Source organism: Dreissena polymorpha, chromosome 15 (assembly GCF_020536995.1).
Source record: "Dreissena polymorpha isolate Duluth1 chromosome 15, UMN_Dpol_1.0, whole genome shotgun sequence".
NCBI classification, from domain to species: domain Eukaryota; kingdom Metazoa; phylum Mollusca; class Bivalvia; order Myida; family Dreissenidae; genus Dreissena; species Dreissena polymorpha.
Genome location: NC_068369.1, coordinates 26,574,648 through 26,599,137, shown reverse-complemented (window position 1 = coordinate 26,599,137; position 24,490 = coordinate 26,574,648). Strand labels below are relative to the sequence as shown.

The 24,490-nt window shown below is 36.6% G+C and overlaps 1 protein-coding gene across 5 annotated transcripts; it reads right to left on the bottom strand.

Moving 5' to 3' along the window:
- Positions 1 to 5,733: 5,733 nt before the first annotated feature.
- LOC127861127 (death effector domain-containing protein-like) lies at positions 5,734 to 22,866 on the bottom strand. 5 transcript variants are annotated; one of them, XR_008040084.1, is made up of 7 exons: positions 22,500 to 22,866; positions 17,962 to 18,068; positions 16,669 to 16,843; positions 15,213 to 15,325; positions 13,663 to 13,804; positions 8,587 to 9,888; positions 5,734 to 8,435 (listed from the first exon to the last, which is right to left on the bottom strand). XR_008040084.1 is itself a non-coding variant. In XM_052399502.1 (6 exons), the coding sequence occupies exons 1-6, from the start codon at positions 22,849 to 22,851 to the stop codon at positions 9,779 to 9,781; spliced, it is 999 nt and encodes a 332-aa protein (XP_052255462.1). In that variant the 5' UTR covers positions 22,852 to 22,866; the 3' UTR covers positions 5,734 to 9,778. The 5 variants fall into 5 exon arrangements, 1 of the variants encoding a protein (XP_052255462.1); XR_008040085.1 differs by having other exon boundaries at positions 5,734 to 8,592; positions 8,739 to 9,888; XR_008040083.1 differs by having other exon boundaries at positions 5,734 to 8,719; positions 8,866 to 9,888.
- Positions 22,867 to 24,490: the final 1,624 nt, after the last annotated feature.

The window sequence follows — 24,490 nt, the reverse complement described above, 5'->3', positions numbered from 1 at the left end:
AAGTCGCTTTAAGCTGGCTAAGCCGCGTTGAAATCACCTTTTTGTTGTTTACTTTAGTTAAAACAATATTTAAGTTAACAATTTATAATGATTTCCCTTGTTTATGATCCACAGAAAATAAATATATAATTGGAAATCGTTTAAGTAATTAAATAGTTTTCTTTTCTTGTGTACAGTACCTAACAATGCCTTAATGTTCCTTCATTCTGAGATCCACGCAACATACTGTTATTTATTAATCATCGACAATTACGCTGAGATTAATAAGCACGTGTGGCAATTATCATGTTGCCCAAACTGCTAAATAATATTGTGCATCAAACGGTATAACACGTTTTATAGAACACACACCTGGTGTGGTTAGACTATGTATTGTGTTTGTTTTCTCATTACTCGTTCATATGTTCAAGAAATAAAGATAAAATATAACCTTTTATAAAGTGTGTATAGCACCTACAATAATGATCGAACAGTAATGATCATGCATTTGATATAAAATCTATGTAAACTCTTAAAAATTACGTCCATTCCATATGTACAACACGCTTTGTTTGTCGGACAAAATGGCGGCCAGATAAACGTTGCTGAGGGGTGTGTGAAAAATCGATATCTGATTGGCTGATCGACAAAATGTGGGCGGAGTTGGCGACTGGTCAATTGGTGGTACTCCGTGACTCGTCTGGTGTTGTTATGCATGCCCAAACGAACGCTAAACATGAAAAGACGCGGAATCTGACCGGAACTTGAAAAAGGGGAGTTGTACATTAGCCTAATCCGTTGTTTTCAACTTGTGTTAATGACATTACGAGGAAAAACGCATGTATCTGTAATTCAACCGGTTGATTAATCTGGGTGTGGGATGTATGTGTTTGTGTGTGTGCGCGCGCGCGTGCGTGTCTGCGTGTGTATCATTATCGTGGTTTAATTGTTATTTCTACGTTTAATAAACACTATCATGTAACTAAATAGTTATTTTAATTCAACGTTGTGACGTTAGAGCCGATGACGTTAGGTCATATTTAAAATCCATATTTGCTGGGATAATCGCGTGAGAGTCAAGATGGCGACGTCCATGCCGAAACAGTTATTTTTCGCCGTTTTATACACTTTATTACTTTAGTTTAATTTTTAAATGACGCTAACTTTCCAGCCATATCAGTAAAAAGGAGATAAGCGTTTATTTCGTAGTAAAATTTGCTTTATATCTCGACTTAACTCCCCGCAAATTTTCTTTGTGGAGCTGTAATTAGGTCATCCCGCTAAGAAATTTCGCAGCGAGTAAAGTCGAGATAAAGAGCGAATTACAGTACGAAATGAACGTTAGTAACTTTCTTGCTGGTATGGCTTGAAATTGAGCTGCATTTTAAAAATTAATACAAGTAATACAGGGTATAAAACGGCGAAAAATAATGCCTCGGCATGAACGTCGCCATCTTGACTATCACATGATTACCCCATCTTACAATGCTGTTATTTAAAATGACGGGGGATAGATAATTACTGAAATAAATTTAATATATGATGGGTGTAACTTAAGAGATATATCAGGGGTGAAATATTGTTTACATCCGCTAATCTTTGATTTAATATAATTGTCAAAAACATTAATGTCCGCTATATAGTTTGTTATTTGGGGCAAACTACCTATTTTATATGCAATTCAAGGCAGTACATATACAACGACATTTAACACTAATCATTATTAAAGCTGTGGTCACCGCCTTCAAACGGTCAATGCAAAGCAGTGGGTGTTTAAACCGGTTCATACTCATTTATTCGCCCAGAACTAATTTTTAAACCAAAGTGTGAATAAACATTACCGTAACCTCATTGCATCTTAATTCAAATGTAAAAAGCAACATAAGAGAGAAATTATTCGATTAAATCATCATAAAATTTAATAACTCAAAAGTTAATAAGCACCAGAACAACCTACTTACACATTTTAGAGGCAAGATTATATTCCACTTCGTTGCATAAATAATACAAGTTTGCTATCTTTTCAGATGTATGGATATTGTTTGCTATCTTTTCAGATGTATGGATATTGTTTGCTATCTTTTCAGATGTATGGATATTGTTTATTTGAAGCTTACGTTATCTTAACCAGCCATTTACTAGTACGTGTTATACTCTCTCTCAAACTTCGTTCGCAAATGTAAAAAAAACTAAAGTGTTCACAAGGTTTTCCAATAGCCATATATGGAAAATGCCCCGTCCGCCTGACGAACCATGAATATTTTCGAACTCAGCCGAGATATCATTGGGACAAATGTTTGACTAAGTTTCATAAACAAAGAGAGTTAACATGTTATCTTTTCGCTACGCAAACTTCTTTATTTCTTGAAATACATATACATGTACTCCATGAAGTGTAGATATGCAAGACACAGTTCATATGCCATGTGATAAACGTGTCCCTAACTGTTGCGCTTTTCACATGAGCTATGTTTAAGACATGAGCATATAATGTTCTCAGTTTGTGGGCCGAACTTCATTTCGTATTTCTAAAGTGATACATCGAGTTTGAGAATCTTAATGGCAAAATAATTAAGTGTTATTAAGTTTGAGCAAACTACTTTAATATATTTTAAGGTATTATATCACTAAAACTTGAAAAATGTCATCGACATAGAGTTTAGATGAACTGACATAATCTTCACACGCAGTGATTCATTTATTTCTGAGTTGTGTGACCTTGAATTTAGCAATGGCCATGGTAGCTATGTCAGTGACGCAATGTGTGGGGTATTGTTAGACACGGCATTGAAAAGGCTCTAGTTTATAACAAACATGAGTGACATTGATTCACAAAGTAATCCCAACAAATGCAAATCAATCCACTCTCGTAACCTAGTGCAACAAATGAATACATAAACAAATATAATCTGCATCAAAATAAATGTATTCTCAAACAATGATAACATAACAATGTGCCCGGAACCGTCATATAAATTTGTTTATTAACAAAAATAGTTTCAGATTTAATTTGATAACGTCTAAGGAAATCACGCTGTCACAAACAATGCGAATATTTTGATCGCGTCATGCGATAATGGGCCTTATGACATCCAAACAGCGATGCCTCTGCATCCATATACCTTGACATGCTCAATCTATAACAAGTCATGATCAATCAACCCATGAAGCTTCATGATCCTAGGCGTATGCGTTCTTGAGTTATCATTCAAAAACCATTTTACTATTTCTGGTCACCGTGACCTTGACCTTTGACCTAGTGACCTCAAAATCAATAGGGGTCATCTGCGAGTCATGATCAATGTACCTATGAAGTTTCATCATCCTAGGCCCAAGCGTTCTTGAGTTATCGTCTGACAACCACCTGGTGGACGGACCGACCGACCGACCGACCGACAGACCAACATGAGCAAAGCAATATACCCCCTCTTCTTCGAAGGGGGCATAAATATAAGAACAAAATGCTGTATTCGATCCAACTGGCCAACTTTAGCTACATTTCAAATTACACTAATTGTCAAAATAACTAACGGAGATGCCATGAAACTCCGTTACGACAAATTAGAAGTATTTGCTGCTTCTTAAATTAATAATGTACGAAACCCTAAATAGTCTTCTTGTTTTTACTTACCGAGTTGTTAGTGCATACACTTTTGGTGCACGATGTTTGAACACTTCTCGTTGTAATTGATGTCTATTAACATGTTTGTTTAGTGTTATATACTGATGCAATTTGGCCATATTTTGTTAACTTGTATGTAAATGGTCCAAGGCATTTTGGCGATGGTCCAATAAAAACGTGAAACTTGATGATGATTCATAATGTCCACTTATGTGACCGCGAAACCTTGCGGGCCTCAATAGCGGACAGAGTAGCTCCTGACCACACTGCGTGAACTATGTATTGAATAAAGAACAAGAGCTGTGTTTGTGAAACATAATGGCCCCTACTGCGCCGCTTTGAAGCCATATATTTTACCTTGAAGGATGACCTCGACCTTTAACCACTCAAAATGTGCAGCTTCATGAGATACACATGCATGCCAAATATCAAGTTGCTATCTTCAATATTGCAAAAGTTATCGCAAAACATGGGACAGAATGACAGACAGACAGGCAGGCCAAAAACAATATACCCCAAATCATTCGATCCGGGGCATACAAACTTGTTTACGTCATGTAAATACTGGCATTAAAACCTTTTTTTAAACGATTGCATAGTGTTGACATGTAAACGTTAACTTTATTGTATGTATCAAAATAATAATTGTGAATGCCACTTATATTGGGCTTGTTTTTAAATTGTCTTACATAAGAATCAAAATCCCTTTGAACAAATGTTTCAATTCTTCAAATTAGATAGGCTTTCTCTGAATATTTGATTTTCGGTTTCTGTGGATCAATTGTTAATTAGTTTTTCTTCTCAGAAATTAATTCTTGTAAAACATTCAGTTACAAGTAAACATTTTAATTTAGATTGCACGATTTAATCTGATTTTATTCTAACTTTATCAATAGATCTTTGTCTGACGTTCCCAGATAACATTAGTTTCCTCCAGCCTATTCTGAAGAGAATATGCCATGATGTAATAGAAGTGTCAGTTTAAGGACCATCATTTGCAGAAACACTAGCAGTGTTCAGAACACATTCACCCTTTACCACTCAGAAGCAAAGTTAAAATGGCTATTGGCAAACAGCATAAAACCAGAACAGTCTGCGAGTAACTCGCATTCTGTTCAGGTTTTATGCTGTTTGCTGCTCATCAGTATCTAAGACCTTTAACCACTCAAAATGTGCAGCTTCATGAGATACACATGCATGCCAAATATCAAGTTGCTATCTTCAATATTGCAAAAGTTATCGCAAAACATGGGACAGAATGACAGACAGACAGGCAGGCCAAAAACAATATACCCCAAATCATTCGATCCGGGGCATACAAACTTGTTTACGTCATGTAAATACTGGCATTAAAACCTTTTTTTAAACGATTGCATAGTGTTGACATGTAAACGTTAACTTTATTGTATGTATCAAAATAATAATTGTGAATGCCAATTATATTGGGCTTGTTTTTAAATTGTCTTACATAAGAATCAAAATCCCTTTGAACAAATGTTTCAATTCTTCAAATTAGATAGGCTTTCTCTGAATATTTGATTTTCGGTTTCTGTTGATCAATTGTTAATTAGTTTTTCTTCTCAGAAATTAATTCTTGTAAAACATTCAGTTACAAGTAAACATTTTAATTTAGATTGCACGATTTAATCTGATTTTATTCTAACTTTATCAATAGATCTTTGTCTGACGTTCCCAGATAACATTAGTTTCCTCCAGCCTATTCTGAAGAGAATATGCCATGATGTAATAGAAGTGTCAGTTTAAGGACCATCATTTGCAGAAACACTAGCAGTGTTCAGAACACATTCACCCTTTACCACTCAGAAGCAAAGTTAAAATGGCTATTGGCAAACAGCATAAAACCAGAACAGTCTGCGAGTAACTCGCATTCTGTTCAGGTTTTATGCTGTTTGCTGCTCATCAGTATCTAAGGGTTGGAATTTAAGCCTTGAAAACTTGAATCTAGCAAGAAAGGTCTTGAATTAAATTTTCTCTAAGGGACTACACATGCGTCAAAATAATTATCAAAGTGGTAAAGGGTTAAAAACAAAGCATGCCTGGTGTCAATTGGCAATAATAAAATGCACAATTATACCATGTTACCTTTTTGACATAATTTCAAATCCAGTATGTTTGTTTTTTGAATGCTTTATTTAATAGCTTTGGTTGATCAACATTGCATACGCACTTATAATGAAAGGACTTTAATCAATAAAGTTCCAATGCTTAACTAGAGCTTTGTCACAGATGTGACCAATACCCCCATATGCCGCATTGACACATAATATTTTGCATGTCGTCTTCAAAAAAAACAGCGGACACCATGCTCAATTTTTAAAGCGCACTAAGTGATCCCTTGACCTAGTTTTTGACCCAGAAAGGCCCATGTTCTAACTTGGCCTTAAGATCATCTCCATAAAACTTCTGACCAAGTTTGGTGAAGACCGGATGTAAACTACTTGAATTAGCGAGCGGACACCATGCTGAATGTTAAAAAACGCACCAAGTGACCCTGTGACCTAGTTTTAGGCCAGAAATGGCCCATGTTCAAACCTGTCCTAGAGATCATTTAGATAAAACTTGTGACCAAGTTTGGTGAGGATTGGATGAAAACTACTTGAATTAGACAGCGGACAACATTGTGATGTTTAAAACACACTAAGTGACCCCGTGACCTTGTTTTTGACCCGGCATGACCCATATTCAAACTTGCCCTAGACATTATCAAGATACAACTTCTGACTAATTTTGGTGAAGATTGGATAAAAACTACTTGAATTGGACAGCAGACAACATGGTGAGGTTTAAATCACACTAAGTGACCCAGTGACCTAGTTTTTGACCCAGCATGGCCAATGTTCGAACTTGATCTACACATCATCTAGTTACAACTTCTGACCAAGTGTGGTGAAGATCGGATTAAAAATACTTGAAATAGAGAGCTGACACCATGCTCAATGTGTAAAACGTACTAAGTGACCCCGTGACCTAGTTTTTGACCTGGCAAGGCCCATGTTCGAACTTGGCCTTAAGATCATCTAGATACAACTTCTGACCAAGTTTGGTGAAGATCGGATGAAAACTACTTGAATTAGAGAGCGGACAACATGCTGAATGTTTAAAACGCACTAAGTGACCCCATGACCTTGTTTTTGACCCGGCAAGGCACATGTTCGAACTTGGCCTAGACATCATGTAGATACAACTTCTGACCAAGTTTGGTGAAGATCGGATGAAAACTATTTGAACTAGAAATGGCGCGGCAGAAGCCGACGCGTATCCTTACGCCGCATGTTTGACCCAGGGGCGCCTCAGGGTTGGTAATGGGGCCATGCAAAGTTGAGATTGACCGTATTGTCAAAAGAGAAGTTCAGTATCAATTAAAAGTGAATTGGTGTAGAAATGAAGAAATTATAGTAAAAGGCAATTTTGGATGGGCGTGGCCTATGTGGCCGGGGTTCCCCAGGGTTGGTAATAGGGCCATACATAGTTGAGATTGACCGTATTGTCATAAGAGAGGTTCAGTATCAATTTGAAGTAAATCGGTGTAGAAATTAAGAAATAATAGTAAAAGGCAATTTTGGGTGGGTGAGGCCTATGTGGGCGGGGCGCCCCAGGGTTGGTAATGGGGCCATGCATAGTTGAGATTGACTGTATTGTCATAAAAGAGGTTCAGAATCAATTTGAAGTGAATCAGTGTATAGATGAAGAAATTATAGTAAAAGGCAATTTTGGGTGGGCGTGGCCTATGTGGGCGGGGCGCCCCAGGGTTGGTAATGGGGCCATGCATAGTTAAGATTAACCGTATTGTCATAAGAGAGGTTCTGGATCAATTTGAAGTGAATCGGTGTGGAGATGAAAAAATTATAGTAAACGGCAATTTTGGGTGGGCGTGGCCTATGTGGGCGGGGTGCCCCAGGGTTGGTTATGGGGCCATGCATAGTTGAGATTGACCGTATTGTCATAAAAGAGGTTCAGTATCAATTTGAAGTAAATCAGTGTAGAACTGAAGAAATAATAGTAAAGGCAATTTTGGGTGGGCGTGGCCTATGTGGGCGGGGTGCCCCAGGGTTGGTAATGGGGCCATGCATAGTTGAGATTGACTGTATTGTCATAAAAGAGGTTCAGTATCAATTTGAAGTAAATCAGTGTAGAGACTAAGAAATTATAGTAAAAGGCAATTTTGGGTGGGCACTGCCTATGTGGGTGGGGCGCCCCAGCCAGGGTTGGTAATGGGGCCATGCATAGTTGAGATTAACGGTATTGTCATAAGAGAGGTTCAGTATCAATTTGAAGTGAATCGGTGTAGAAATGAAGAAATTATAGTAAAAGGCAATTTTGGGTGGGTGTGGCCTATGTGGGTGGGGTGCCCCAGGGTTGGTAATGGGGCCATGCATAGCTGAGATTTACCGTATTGTCATAAGAAAGGTTCAGTATCAATTTGAAGTGAATCGGTTTAGAAATAAAGAAATTATAGTAAAACTGCAATTTTGGGTGGGCGGGGCATATGTGGGCGGGGCGCCCCAGGGTTGGTAATGGGGATAGTTGAGATTGACCGTATCATCATAAGAGAGGTTCGGTATCAATTTGAAGACAATAGGTGTAGAAATGAAGAAATTATAGTAAAATAACCTAAAACAAGATGTGTTTGAGAAACACAATGTCCCCCTATATGATGTTTGACCTTATAGGATGACCTTGACCCTTCACCACTCAAAATGTGCAGCTCCTTGAGATACACACGCATTTCAAATATAAAATTGCTAGCTTCAATATTGCAGAAGTGACATTACATGCGCAATTTTGACCCATATACTTGACCTTGAAGGATGACCTTTATCTTTCACCACTCAAAATGTGCAGCTCCATGAGATACACATGCATGCCAAATATCAAGTTGCTATCTTCAATATTGCAAAGTATTCATAAAATAAGCGATTTGGGCCACATATATTTGACCTCTGACCTTGAAGTATGACCTTGACCTTGACCTTTCACCACTCAAAATGTGCAGCTCCATGAGATACACATGCATGCCAAATATCAAGTTGCTATCTTCAATATTGCAAAAGTATTCATAAAATAAGCGATTTGGGCCACATATATTTGACCTCTGACCTTGAAGGATGACATTGACCTTTCACCACTCAAAATGTGCAGCTCCATGAGATACACATGCATGCCAAATATCAAGTTGCTATCTTCAATATTGCAAAAGTATTCATAAAATGAGCGATTTTGGCCACCTATATTTGACCTCTGACCTTGAAGGATGACCTTGACCTTTCACCACTCAAAATGTGCAGCTTCATGAGATACACATGCATGCCAAATTTGAAGTTGCAATATTCAATATAGCAAAAGTTATTGCAAAATGTTAAAGTTGGCCCAAAAAGACCAACCAACAGACCAACCAACAGACCAACCAACCAACCAACAGACAGGGCAAAAACAATATGTCCCCCACTACTATAGTGGGGGACATAAAAAATGAGTGAAAATCTCTGACCCGGCCCCGCCCCAACCCCCATAACTTTTGACCCAGGGGTCAGATCAAAATTCCAAATAGTGCAGGGTCGCACATATGCTCATAGCTACCATGTGTGTAAGTTTCAAGGTTCTAGTGCTTATAGTGTAAGAGGAGATAGTGGCCAGGATGGACAGAAAGACAGACGGATGGCGGAGATAACCACAATATCCCCACACTTAATACGGACCGACAGACAGACCGACAGACAAGTTCACTCCTACATACCCCCCTAAACTTCGTTTGTGGGGGTATAATTATAATATCAAATTCTAACACAATTGTACACACACTCCTCTGTTAAAGACGTTCAACCAGAGACTCTGAAGTAATTTCATAGGACTGCTTCCGTCAAGTAATCAGTTTCCTTAAGCATTTTGGATTGTCTTTTGCAAATCTCTTTTGTATTAATGTCATTTTTAGTTAACCAATCTTCCTCATTTGGCATTGTCGAACAATCATGTTTTGAAGAATTTGAATTATTTTGATAACATGTCTTTAGTGTGTTGATCTGAAGCAATCTAAAATGTTTCACTTTTGAACAAATGGCAACACACAAGGCCTTAAAATATTCAAAAAGACCCGTTATTTCTCATCGTCAAGACATCAAACTCTAAAGCTATTTTCTATGGTCTTTGCGAAGGGTTGTGTCAAGACGTGAGGTTTTGCAGCAACTTTAAACGCCCTCTTCTGTAGTCATCCTCATCAACGGTCACTAGAAGTCTCATTGGCTCATCTCCCACTGCTTGTTGCAAGGCCTCTGTGGGGAAATACATATACACTTTAGTGCTCTCATCAGTCAGTTAGAATAATCATGAGAAAGAATGCTGTTTCTTAGTTTCCATTTTATCTTCTCTTCTTATCCAAATGTCCAATTACTGTATTCATCCTAATTGAATCTGCCTATCCCCCTCCCCAGCCTTAAAGAGCAACAACATCCCAACTATGATTGTATGACCCATACACTAACTGTAAGATTGGATAACAAGACAGCCATGATGGTCCTGAAGAGCTCACCTAAGTTTAATGTAAAAAATAGTTGACCTGGTGACCTAGTTTTTGGCTCCACTTGACCCAGATTCAAACATGGCCTTTGTAATGTCAAGATAAACATTCTGACCATGTTTATCAAGATTTAGTGATACATGTTGCTTCTAGAGTGCTAATATGGCTCTTACAAGATTTGAAGTGGTAAAATAGACATATGTAACATGTGGATTGGAACACGTCTGTGATGTTGTTAAGAAAAAAATGTTGACAAAGTTTCATCATGGTTTAGTCATAAATGTAACAAGGTTTTCCTCAGGTCTGACAAGGTGACCTAGTTATTGAAAACATTTGATTCAGAGTAAAACTTGGTCAAGATCAGATATTGTAAAGATAAAAAAAATCTTACCAAATTTCATTAAGATTTAGACACAAATGTGGCTTCTAGACGGAAAAAGTTTTGTACGGATTTTACCTAGTGATCAAGTTTGGGACCCACATTCCAACTTGGCCAAGATATTGCCAAGATAAACATTCTGACCGTGTTTAATCAAGATCAAGTCTTTAATGCGGCTTGTGGTAACAATGTTTTCTAAGATCTTACCTTGTGACCTTGTCTTATGACACGTGTGACCTAAAATCAAACTTCACCTACATATAGCAAAGATCACCAGTATGACCCAGTTTCATCAAGATTGAATCATATATGTGACTTCTATAGAAAAAGTTTACAACACTTTTCTAAGATTTGCCCTAAACACCTCGTTACGTAAACATGATACAGATTCAAACTCAGTTTAGATATTGTGGAGAGTTTAGTCAAGAATAATTAAAAATGGTGGCCTCAAGAGAGTTAACTTGATAAAGCATGACACATTGCACACAGTAAGACAAGCGTGATAAAAGGGTCAGGAAAAAAGGCAAGTGTCTGATTACAGAAGTTATAGTAAGCCATTTCCTGATGCCATTTAATTGATTGTTAAAATATACTAAAATAATATAACTCACCAGCTTAGTATCCCAGTCTTATTAAGAAATTCAAATCAAGACTATAAGTCTAAGGGAAAGAACCAATGGTTACTTGCAATTTAGTCAACACATCAGTTACCCTTCTTGCATATTTTTGAATGAGATATTGTAATATTAAAAAATTTAGTTTGGGAAATGATTGACGTGTTTTTAAAGTGTGTGTAGCTTTATTCATTCTTTATTTTTTTAATTAATTTTCTATGATCCCTTGAAAATGTTATACATGTACTGACCAACCATTTATTAGACCTTATTCAAATTTTAAAAATGTACTGACCAAATTGTTATTATACCGTTGAAGTTCATAATATAATGAATATAAAATGGCAAGACTCTTGAGGTAAATATAAGCCACGCTCTGGGAAAATTGGGCAAAGTAGGGTACATGAACCTAGACTAGGAAAATTGGGGAAAGTAGGGTACATGAACCTAGACTGGGAAAATTGGGCAAAGTAGGGTACATGAACCTAGACTGGGAAAATTGGTCAAAGTAGGGTACATGAACCTAGACTGGGAAAATTGGGGAAAGTAGGGTACATGTACCTAGACTGGGAAAATTGGGCAAAGTAGGGTACATGAACCTAGACTGGGAAAATTGGGCAAAGTAGGGTACATGAACCTAAACTGGGAAAATTGGGCAAAGTAGGGTACATGAACTTAGACTGGGAAAATTGGGCAAAGTAGGGTACATGAACCTAGACTGGAAAAATTGGGCAAAGTAGGGTACATGAACCTAGACTGGGAAAATTGGTCAAAGTAGGGTACATGTACCTAGACTGGGAAAATTGGGCAAAGTAGGGTACATGAACATAGACTGGAAATTAGGGCAAAGTAGGGTACATGAACCTAGACTGGGAAAATTGGGCAAAGTAGGGTACATGAACCTAGACTGGGAAAATTGGGCAAAGTAGGGTACATGTACCTTGACTGGGAAAATTGGGCAAAGTAGGGTACATGTATCTAGGCTGGGAAAGTTGGGCAAAGTAGGGTACATGTACCTAGACTGGGAAAATTGGGGAAAGTAGGGTACATGTACCTAGATTGGGAAAATTGGGCAAAGAAGGGTACATGAACCTAGACTGGGAAAATTGGGCAAAGTAGGGTACATGAACCTAGACTGGGAAAATTGGGCTTAATCCGTAAGTGCAAAGAAGGGTACATGTACCTAGACTGGGAAAATTGGGCTTAATCCGTAAGTGCAAAGAAGGGTACATGTACCTAGACTGGGAAAATTGGGCTTAATCCTTGTGTGCAAAGTAGGGTACATGAACCTAGATTAACCTGTGCAATACTCATAGGCTTATCAGGGACAACAATTCCACCTTTTAAGGAATATTTTGTTTAAAGGAAGTCTCTTCTTTACAAAAATCCAGTCTCAGAGGAAAGTGTATTGCACAGGTAAATTTGGGACAACAACTTTAACACACATGCTTCTAACCCTGTTATCCCACTGGCAGGCTGCAAGACTACCATGTTTATGACACTTTTAGTACTCAATTACTTAATTCACAGAACTAAACAAGATGCTTTATTCAATACAGGCTGAGGCTCCAGGTGGAAGCTTTGTAAAAAAATGGATCATCGTCACTTTCTGAATGAGTCTTAGTCCCCATTACATGAATGTCAACGTCAAAATGTTGTCAGGTGATGTGAGAGTGGCGGGTCTTGAATGAAAGTGTCAATGGTTTTCACAGTGCTCCAGCTAGGATTTGAAAAGGGCAGGTGGGGGGGGGGCTTTTTTGTCAAAAGGGCACTTTGGACGTGCAGTATTTTGTCAAAAGGGCACTTTCTAACACGCGGGCGTTTCTGGAATGCTTCCTCTAGTCTTGCATGCTAATTTATATGTTATTAATAATCGTAAGAATATATTATTCCCATTATTATTAAACAATTCAAATATAATGTCTAAAAGGAGGAATAAATTAATGACTATGTATTGGGATAAGAATTTTATTATTCATCATATGTAAAAAAAAAAAAAAAAAAAAAAGTTTTTTGTTTTTTTAGGGCAGGGCGGGCCCTAGGAGGGGCAGGGCGGACGTTCGGGAGGGCAGGGTGGGGCGCCCTTCAATTTAGGCCTAGCTTGAGCACTGGTTTTCAGAAAGCAGTATTCGTCCTACACAAACTGTCAATTGGGTTAACTAAGAATGTGACCTAAAGTAACCCACAAGTTGGTCAATGCCATGGTCAAAATGAGGTGAGGTGGGTGAGAGTTTTCATAGATATCATCCATGCAAGTATCAAAGCTTTGTCTCAAGCAGTAATAATGTTTGATGGAAAGATTCCTTTTTTAAAATAACCTAATTACGACCTACTGAATGAGTTTCAATGAAAATGTAAGTCAAAGTCAATGTAAAATGATTTAAGTGATGTGGATATACAGATAGTGTTCAATAACATTATAAAGCTTTTGGATTTGTTGAAATGATAGAATTTACGTGTCAAATGGAAAGACCAATTGCTTTATAACTAGTGCATAAGTAGATGCTGGGCAAATAGAAACTGCTCTCAAACCAACCTGTTATAAAGACCCCTTTCAATGCTTGAAGTAAAGAGCCATTTATATAATCTCTCCAGAAGGCATCCAAACTGGTGATTTCGGAAAATTTGATCTCGCAAACAACAGCTCCTAGATCCCGAGCCTTGAGAATGAGACTAGCCTGAAAATATAAACAGACAACTAACAAGAAGGGCATTAGAAAGCTTAGCCTTGAAAATATAAAACAGACAACTAACAAGAAGGGCATTAGAAAGCTTAGCCTTGAAAATATAAAACAGACAACTAACAAGAAGGGCATTAGAAAGCTTAGCCTTGAAAATATAAACAGACAACTAACTAGAAGGGCATTAGAAAGCTTAGCCTTGAAAATATAAACAGACAACTAACTAGAAGGGCATTAGAAAGCTTAGCCTTGAAAATATAAACAGACAACTAACTAGAAGGGCATTAGAACGCTTAGCCTGAAAATATAAACAGACAACTAACTGAAAGGGCATTAGAAAGCTTAGCCTGAAAATATAAACAGACAACTAACTAGAAGGACATTAGAAAGCTTAGCCTGAAAATATAAACAGACAACTAACTAGAAGGGCATTAGAACGCTTAGCCTGAAAATATAAACAGACAACTAACTGAAAGGGCATTAGAAAGCTTAGCCTTGAAAATATAAACAGACAACTAACTAAAAGGGCATTAGAAAGCTTAGCCTTGATAATATAAACAGACAACTAACTAGAAGGGCATTAGAAAGCTTAGCCTTGAAAATATAAACAGACAACTAACTAAAAGGGCATTAGAAAGCTTAGCCTTGAAAATATAAACAGACAACTAACTAAAAGGGCATTAGAAAGCTTAGCCTTGAAAATATAAACAGACAACTAACTGAAAGGGCATTAGAAAGCTTAGCCTTGAAAATATAAACAGACAACTAACTAAAAGGGCATTAGAAAGCTTAGCCTGAAAATATAAACAGACAACTAACTAGAAGGGCATTAGAACGCTTAGCCTGAAAATATAAACAGACAACTAACTAAAAGGGCATTAGAAAGCTTAGCCTTGAAAATATAAACAGACAACTAACTAGAAGGGCATTAGAAAGCTTAGCCTGAAAATATAAACAGACAACTAACTAGAAGGGCATTAGAACGCTTAGCCTGAAAATATAAACAGACAACTAACTAGAAGGGCATTAGAAAGCTTAGCCTTGAAAATATAAACAGACAACTAACTAGAAGGACATTAGAAAGCTAAGTCTTGAAAATATAAACAGACAACTAACTAGAAGGGCATTAGAAAGCTTAGCCTCGTTTCCAAACAATTCAGTCACAGTAAACTATTAATGCACCTACCATTAGGCATTCAAAATGTAGATCTGATCTGAAAATTGGAACTTGGAATTCAGATATGAAATTGATTCTGTTTCTGATAGTTTTTGACAAAATATACCCAAATAGAAATTGGTGTTATTTATATGCATAAGAAATTGTTTCCAGATTCAATGCTTGAAAATTCTGGACATAACTAACATAACCTGAATCCGTCAGAATTCCGAGTGTTACTCATGTTACCTGATTAAATCGGTCTAGTTTTCTGGCAATTTCCTGGGGTTTGTTACTATGGACACTGGCCTCCAAGATGTCCTGGTGACTCTCATACTCGTACTTGACTCGCAGTTTCACATCTGTAACAGAGAGTGCTTAGTTGCTACAAGTGCATGTGTTACAATGTTACAAATGGCTTGAACATTCATAGGCATTGAAAAAGGTTGTGCCAATATAGTGGATGTAGATTTCACCTAGCAACCACGTTTGATCCTAACTTATGGATCCCATTTTGAATATTTGCCATATAGGAATCAGCCGATATAAGAGTTTAAGTGTGATGAACTGTGATGTCTATTCAAAATGGTATGCAAAATTCAACTGAAAACAGTGTTGTTTTTTTTTCTTTCAAATTTGGGGCCTGTAGAAGGACCCATTTCTTATGAAAAAAGACATATTTTTCCAAAGTGGGACCTAAATATTCCTAATTAAAGGTGTAAAAAAATATTTTTTTAAAATAAGACTTAAAGTCTCTACATTTAGTTCATAGCCCATCATGCTCTATAAGATAAACCGTAGTAAATTTTATGTCAAAATCAGTTCTTTCAATTATTCTCAGTTTTAATGCATTTGTTTGCAAACAAGAGATGTGTTTGTCACAAACACAATGCCCCCTATTGCGTCACTTTGAAATAAAATTTCAATATATCATTTGGCAGGTTTAGAAATTATCTCCCTTTTAAAGCTTATTACTTCCCTTGGATTGTATTTTTTTACTTTTTACCTTGAAGGATGACCTTGACCTTGACTTTTCACCACTCAAAATGTGCAGCTTCATGAGATACACATGCATGCATTGCTATCTTCAACAATGCAAAAGTTATGGCCAATGTTAAAGTTTTCGGACGGACACACAGACTGACAAACGAACTGACAGACAGTTCAACTGCTATATGCCAACCTACCGGGAGCATAAAAACAACAACACTCATTTCCAAATCAAGTCAACAGAACGTATTTTTTCCCAAATCAAAAGGGACCTGACCCCATTCCCGAAATGGTAGAAAAAAACACACAATAAATTTTAGAGTGACAAACTATGAGTGCTTCTTATTAATGACTTTCAGTACCCAATATTTAAATTAATATTGACACACAAGTGGCTTCCATGTTTTGTAAAGCAATTCCTACAAGTGCTATTAAGCTTTTAAAGAACAAAACCCATGTCCGAGGAAATGCAAAAATTGTAACAACAAAGATGTTGCCATAAACATGAGCCGCGCTCTGAGACAATGGGGACTAATGCATGTTAATAAAATGTAGTCCCATATCAGCCTGCGCAGTTGGATGACTCTCCACGCTTATATTGTAATTTTCGATCAAAAAAGTATCCTCTTAGCTAAAATTCAGTTTAGGCGGAAAGGCAGAAGTCCCTGGTTAGCCTGTGCAAGACTTAAATAAAACTAAGCGCACTTATACATACCACATGAAAACCTGACTGGGTGATTGCAGTTATAAACATCTTCTGATACATCGTGTGAGGTAGATGGTGGACTGACATCAATGTCCGGTGGGGAGTTGTTGGTATTACACGAAAAACTCATGGCTTCAGTCTTCTGCTTTTTGGTTTGATTATCACTGGAAGCACATTTCTTTTTCTGTAAAATGAGAAAACATGGTTAGAGTTCTATCACAGCACTCTAAGTTGGAAAACAAATGATCATTTTTAGTGTTGTTTAGAGCACTGACCACTGATATGTTGATAACCTGACTAAATTCCTAATTAAACACAGAAAGAATAATGGTGGTCACAAAATAGACATATTTTCATCAATTTGGTGACAACTTCAAACATATTAGCATTGTACTAGGCTTAATACATTTGCATTAAGTAGTGGCCTTACCACTGCAGGGCTCTAGCTAGCAATGGAAAAGCCTATGCAATAAAAAAAAAATCATCATTAAAATCAATATTCCATGTAAATTTCTCTAAATAATATCCGAACATTTACAAGCAAATGCAAGATTGGCTTCAGGCAGCTCATGAGATCAACGTCATGCTTCCAAATCATGTGTTTGCTTCTAGTTTGGATAGCGCCGCGGGAAATTTACATGGAATATATTGTGACACAAGAAATGAAAACAAGCATTTTATATCTCTTTGAATCTATATTTCCATACCATACTTAGTGTCCAAATATTTGCTTTTTGCTATAAGGGACACTGATTTTGTATGAGTTAACTTTATTTTACTAAATATTTTCGTTGATTTTCAGTATTTATGTGGCTTAAAGTCAAACTTGTTTCAATTAAGCCATATATGCAAGTTTAAAGAATTCAGATCAAGTTGTGTGAGGATGAAACAGCAAAACATATAAATAGTCAACTATAGAAAACGTAAAAAAATCAGATGAAGTTGCATGTTAAAAAATATTTGGAAAACGTTTAATTGTGCTTTCAAACACCAAAATGGCATAGTGCTCTGCAAAATTTCTATATTGAGCCTTATTCTGGAAAAAATGTGGTTTGTTCTTGTGGGTAGCATTATACTGAATAGCCTATGCAGTTGGCACAGGCTAGTCAGGGATACACTTGATGCTTTGATGGGATTTTGCATTCAAAGTTGACTTTTATCAACAAAATTAGGTGAAGGCGGAAAGTGTTGTCCCTGATTAGCCTGTGCAGACTGCACAGGCTTATCTGGGGCGATACTTTACAACCATGCATTAAGCCCAGTTTTCGCAGAAAGCAATTCATATCGCTGTCATAGTCATACCCTTATACGTTCACTCTTCCTGGTGGGGTAGAGCCAGGGCGGTAGGAAGTCATCCACTTGGGTTGGGCCAGTCTTCTCCAGGTACTCTACTACTGGGTCCACTACGGCTGCAATACACAAGAATAAATTGCGTCTTGAGCTGACCATTACCCCCCTATAGATGCTGCTTTATTAATGTTATCTTGTTCAAGGAAAACTGGTGTTAATGCTTTTGCTTAGTTTCATCCCAGATTAGCCTGTGCAGCCCACAGAGGATAATCAGGGACAACACTTTCTGCTTGTATGAAATCTTGGTGTAAAGTCTCTTCTAAACAAAAATCTGCACAGGCTAATCTGGAAGGACACATTAGGCACATTCATTTTGCACAGTTTTCAAAGAACAATTCATGGATATTGGTATGAGTAACAAATACACAATACAGGCTTACTTCGAGAATAAGCTGACACCTACAACAAGAAGAAAAACTTTGCTCAAGGTGTTGGAATTAAGCTAACTAAGCAGTAAAAATGGCAGGGGAACCCCCTTTCATTTTTATTTAGATGATAATGCTGTGTTAGCATGAAACAGCAAAACATATTAACAGTCAATTGTTGGGCACATAAAAATATTTTCAGACAAATAAAAAGCAAAGACAATAAATTTCAAGTTGCAGGTTAGAAAATATTTGGGAAAAGTTTAAATGTGTTTAAATGTGTTTTGAAAACCAAAATGGCATTATTGTGGGCGAGAACAAATTACAATGGCAGAGGTGGAACATCATTGGACGAGTGTTTGAAAATAATGTTCATCCTATGATGACTGTGCCGTCTTAGATAAGAGCATCCTGGTCTTTTCAAATCTTCGCTGGGGTACGACTAAATTGCTTATATCAGAGCTCCAGATAAGGTTTTGTGAAATTCTTAACGTTACTACCAGATCTTCAAAAATAATTCTTAACTCTGAAATTTTATTCTTAACGTTGCTACTAAGTTTTGGAAAATAATTTTTAACTTTTCTAAATGACCTAAAAATAAATAATTATGGTTATTTTCATGCAAAAAATCAAAATAAATATACTAGCAACTTTATTTATACGAGTTTAACAGTGTCTAGTCAGTATTATACAATTTTATTTTTCAAATACCTTCATATGCCCAAACTGTGCTTAGATTGCATGCCTTCGATGAATTTTTACATATTAAACAATTACAACGGGTCCCCCCTATCAATCTTTTCAACGATAAGCCACGGGAATTGTCCCTTTCAATCGTTCAATGTTTTGACAGAGAGACTGCACACACCACTTTTATTGGAAAAAATGCGCTTTGTTAAACAAACCCGATAACCATTCTATATAAGCACCGAAAAGATATTTAATACGCGAAATTCTCTCAAAAACATCTATACGAACCGATGTAAAAATAATTTATCCCACTTTTACAGCGAAATCGGTTGATTAAAGCCCCGTTGATTAAATTTCATCTATAATCAACGGCAAGGCTATAATCAATGGCACGAAATGACGTCATCAACTGCCGAACCGGGACTACTTTTTCCCACGCACCTCGTCACCTGTATTTGCCAAGTGCATCAATAATAAAAACAATCTCAAATGTTTGTCAATCTTAATGACCTTAAAACAAAGGAAAGTAGCAAAAACGAGTTTTTTGTCATTTATTGTCATTAAAACCTAGTATTAGGTAAATTTAACACTATGCAAATAGGTTCTGTTGTTGTTGCTCCCCTTTGAAGAAGTCAGTTCGAGTTGCTCCCCTTTGACCATAGAAAACAATCATCTGGACCAAGAAATCCTGTGTTCATTTACAAGCTGTACTCGGATATGCGTCCATCTGATTTTTGTTCAAAGCATCTTTTCTACCTGGCAATACGCACAAATGACACTGCATCCCGGTGATTCTTGCGTCAACAATTGGGTGTCAACAAGTTAGGTCAGATGCTGAAGGCCATGGCAAAAGACGCCGGCTTTCTCAAGCACAAGAGAATAACGAACCACTCAGTTCGCAAATTACTGGTCCAAAAACTTCGAAATGCAAACATTCCACCCACTGAAACCATGGCCATAACAGGGCACAAAAATGTCCAGTCCATAACCAATTATTCCAACATATCTGTTGAACAGCAGCAAAAGTGATCATTCTTGCTCAGTCCAGTAAATGTTACAATCCAACAGATTCCTCTTGTTCACCTTCATGCACCGAAACTATGGCCGAAATGCAGCCTAGACAACCACTGTCTACCGTCGAACAAGTTGATCTTGATGTTCGCCCCACCCAGTCACTTCACCAGCAAATGTCTTTCTCTAGTTCGAACAACTTTGCCTCACAATTCTTTGGTGCCACTTTCAACATTCAAAATGTTAATGTATATAATTAGCTTAAATCCAAGTAATCTTTGTTATTTCGTCACGAAATAACCACATATTATAACAAAAAAGCAAATATTGTGCACCTCGTGATCGACTCGATAGTTTGATATCGAAAGTGAATTGTGTGTGGTGTTAGGCTACGTTGTAAACAAATGTAGTTCCTTGTATATAACAACTTAATGTCATATTGATACAGTGCCCCAGATAATTATTTGGGAAATAGGGTTTTCACACATTGATTTTGAAAAATAGGGTGATTTCATTCTTGAAATAGGGTAAACTTAGTTATATAATTGCATACCTTATAATCATTTCTGCTTTTCATCTGTTGAAGCTGCATACTTGTATTGATTCAATAAAACTGTAAACAATTATAATTAACTTTAATAAACAGATGTTTCATAACATCTTTAACCCTTGAAACATTCCATAATATAAACTTTATACTTAAAAAGAATGTTAACACGAATGATTCGGCATTTATTGGCTCTTGCTTTCTTGGTTCAAAAAGTTTGTGATCGACTGATATTTTGGCGCAACAATCGCGGACGTCTTTCGACCTCTCTTAGACATTTTTATTTCGCATTGTAGTAGAAACTGAAAGAACAGACGCTTTACAAATACATGCACAATGAGCGACGGATTAAATCAGATTGAAAACGCATGTATGTTGTCGTAAACGCTGTAATTAAGTTATGAACTCTAGTCCACAGAGCGTTTAAATAACTTTGACTGATTTCCTGCTCCGTCATCCAGGCGCTTTCTGAATAAAAGCATCGCCGCGTTTCGAAAATAATTCCATAGAGAAAATACCGAAAATGAGCAAAGCATTTTCGATCGAAGCTATTGTACGCATCAAATTTGACGAATTTGCGTAAAAGTCAAATTGGTTGCGTTTTCAATACGCATGATATTGTATTTCTTTGCGTTTTTAAACATTTTAATAGGGTGAAAGACGCAGATACGCAGCTTATCTGGGGCACTGATTGATATCATAAAACTTAAAGATTTGCAATTTAATATGATTTAAATTGTAATTAATAACGCTCGACACTTTGTTACAGAACGATATTCTGATTTTAAAAAATGATTATTTGATCAGCGGTTATTTTTGGAACGCGGAGTAATACACTGACCTTGGTTACACTACAGTCATTATCAAAGTACGACAAACACTCATGAAAACTTATTTTGTTTAAATAAAAAAAGTTTACTGAATAAAAAGTGGGATAAATAGAATAATAGGTTAGTGTTGATTATAGATCAGGTTTATCATGCTCGGCACGAAAACGAAAAAGCACTCGCCAAGGCTCGTGCTTTTTGTTTTCTAAGCCTCGCATGATAAACCTGATCTATAATCAACACTAACCTATTATTCTCTATATTCGTAACTTGATTTTTTAATTCTTAATGGTACGACAAGATTTTAAAATAAATACGTAACGGACTTGAAAATAATTCATAATTACGAAAATACGACCCTTATCTGGAGCTCTGTTATATGGCTCATATCGGCTGATATGACTGAAACTTGCGGATATGAACATATAACGACTTTAAATGTATTATTTTCCTTTATTTTTATATGAAAATCGTTTTATTAACAAAAATACACTCCCTTCATGTGAAATGTTACGATCAAATGAATTTTAGTGTGTTTTTCATTGGCATTTTCATTTTAGTAACTCCAAATTCATATCTGCGAATATGAACAAGCAGTCGGAGCACATGCTCTACATTTTGAGGCAATGTTAACAGATTTATTACATATTGTTAATTTTTTCATTCAACAGTGATCTGTATAAATAAAGATGCAAAAAAAAACATAAATATTGCCTATATTCATTCATATTTGCACTTTTCGTTCATATCCGCGGATATGAGTCATATACGCATGATTTTAGACGGAGCGTTTAAATACTGGTATCCTACCGTAACCCAAATTTGACGACACCTAAATTCGACGATGTTCTATTTGTATTGATTAAATGGATGATTATTGTCTTGGAATCATTTCAAAGTAATACAGCCGAGTTTAAAATTATTATTTTGTGCCATTAAACATTTCATTATTTCTTTCGTTATTTGCTAAATATTGCTTCATGTAACCGTTACATCGTCGAACTTGGGTCACACTGGGATATGTACTGTCAATGTTCATGCATTTTTTACCTTTTCTTTTTGCTCCGAGAGTTGTAATGTGAAGTAATTCTGGGTTTCCCATTCTCATCGTTCTTTTCAAAGCATCAATGTTCGTGTCGTCTACAAATCCTTTATTTTCAAGAAACTTAAAAAATGTGTAGGCATCGCAGTTGAGCAGTTTCCGTGGAACGGTTGGAAATTGGTTATTAAGTTTACACAAATTTGACAAAGTGAAATGTCGTGAGAGAGTGAAATGTATTTTCATTTTATCTGTATCTCTTTCTGAAATATTATCGGATAAACTCGAAAACATTTGCTGTAAATAATTAACTACTTGATTTGTTTCGGGGTTTGTTTCGGACATTTTGATGGAGGACGCCATTTTGTTTTAGACTCTCGAATTTAATAGTCGGTGTCAACTATTACTCCCCACATCAGATACTTAGGTAATTGATCAATTTGATTTGATTATGTTGTTGTTGTTCTTGATGATGATGATGACTATGGTGGTGGTGGTGATGATGATGATGATGATGATGATGATGGTGGTGATGATGATGATGATGATGATGATGATGATGATGATGATGATGATGATGATGATATGATGATGATGATGATGATGATGATGATGATGATGATGATGATGATGATGATGATGATAATGATATTGATGATGATGATGATGATGATGATGATGATGATGATGATGATGATGATGATGATGATGATGATGATGATGATGATGATTATGATGATGATTATGATGATGATATGACGATGATGATGATGATAATAATGATGATGATGATGATGATGATGATGATGATGATGATGATGATGATGATGATGATGATGATGATGATGATGATGTTGTTGATGATGATGATGATGATGATGATATAAACCCTTGAATGTGGTCCTATTGCATTTGTTTTTGGTTAAAGTATGAAGCATTTTGAAGTAAACATTTAAGTATTTGAAGTCGATTGAAGTCGTCATGGAGATACGATACGGCGCACATACTGCATTCTTGAACATCTATGGTATCCTGTAACAAACTATCACGTCTGTGCATTTGTTACTAGCTTTCAGTGCGTACGTTATTGTAAGTCTAAGTCTCACTTTGTCCGACCTTACGATGAAGATAAGGTTGTCTGAGAAACTTTCATTGAGTTTCTTCGGTGTTCCTTGAATTATATATTGCTTTTAAAGTTCTCACCGCGTTCCTCGCCCGTCGTTAGTCCGACCATGCTTTTCACTTTAAGGAAGCTATAATTGGCAGTGCAAACGTTATAAAATGCATATGAAATATTAAGGTCGCAACGGAAAAGCCTTGCACAATAACAAAAGAAAGAAAGATGGCAATTCTTTGGAATTAAAAACAACACTGGTTTGATGATTGTAAGAAGCAATCTTATAACTGAACAGGTGAGCGACTTTTGGCCTTTCGGGCTCTCTTGTTTTGTTTGTTATCTGCCTGGAAAGAATCTCCAGTTTAGGCGGAAAGTGTCGTTCCTGATCAGCCTGTGCGAACTGCACAGGCTTATCGGGGATGACAATTAACACACATGCATTAAACCTAGTTTTCACAGAACGAGGCTTCCTGAATCAATGATGATGATGATGATGATGATGATGATGATGATGATGATGATGATGATGATGATGATGATGATGATGATGATGATGATGTTGATGAAACATGAAAAAATATTAAAATAAAATCGAAACCATAAAGGCGTCCGTCTTATGTGGATGAACATATCAACGTTGCGAACGTGTCCGCGATTTTCTTTCTAATAAAGGTATGGTTTTATTACCAAAAACTGACCGAAAAGTTGTGAACTTCGTGGCATTTCTGCTGTACAATGTTCGTATAACATGATAACTTCTTGAAACAATATTCCGTATTCTACCCCCTAGTGACACAGCAGAAAAATGCATACGGTATTTGGGTGCATATTTAGACGAAACACTAAATTTTAAAGAACACATCAAAATTAAGTGCCGTACAGCCA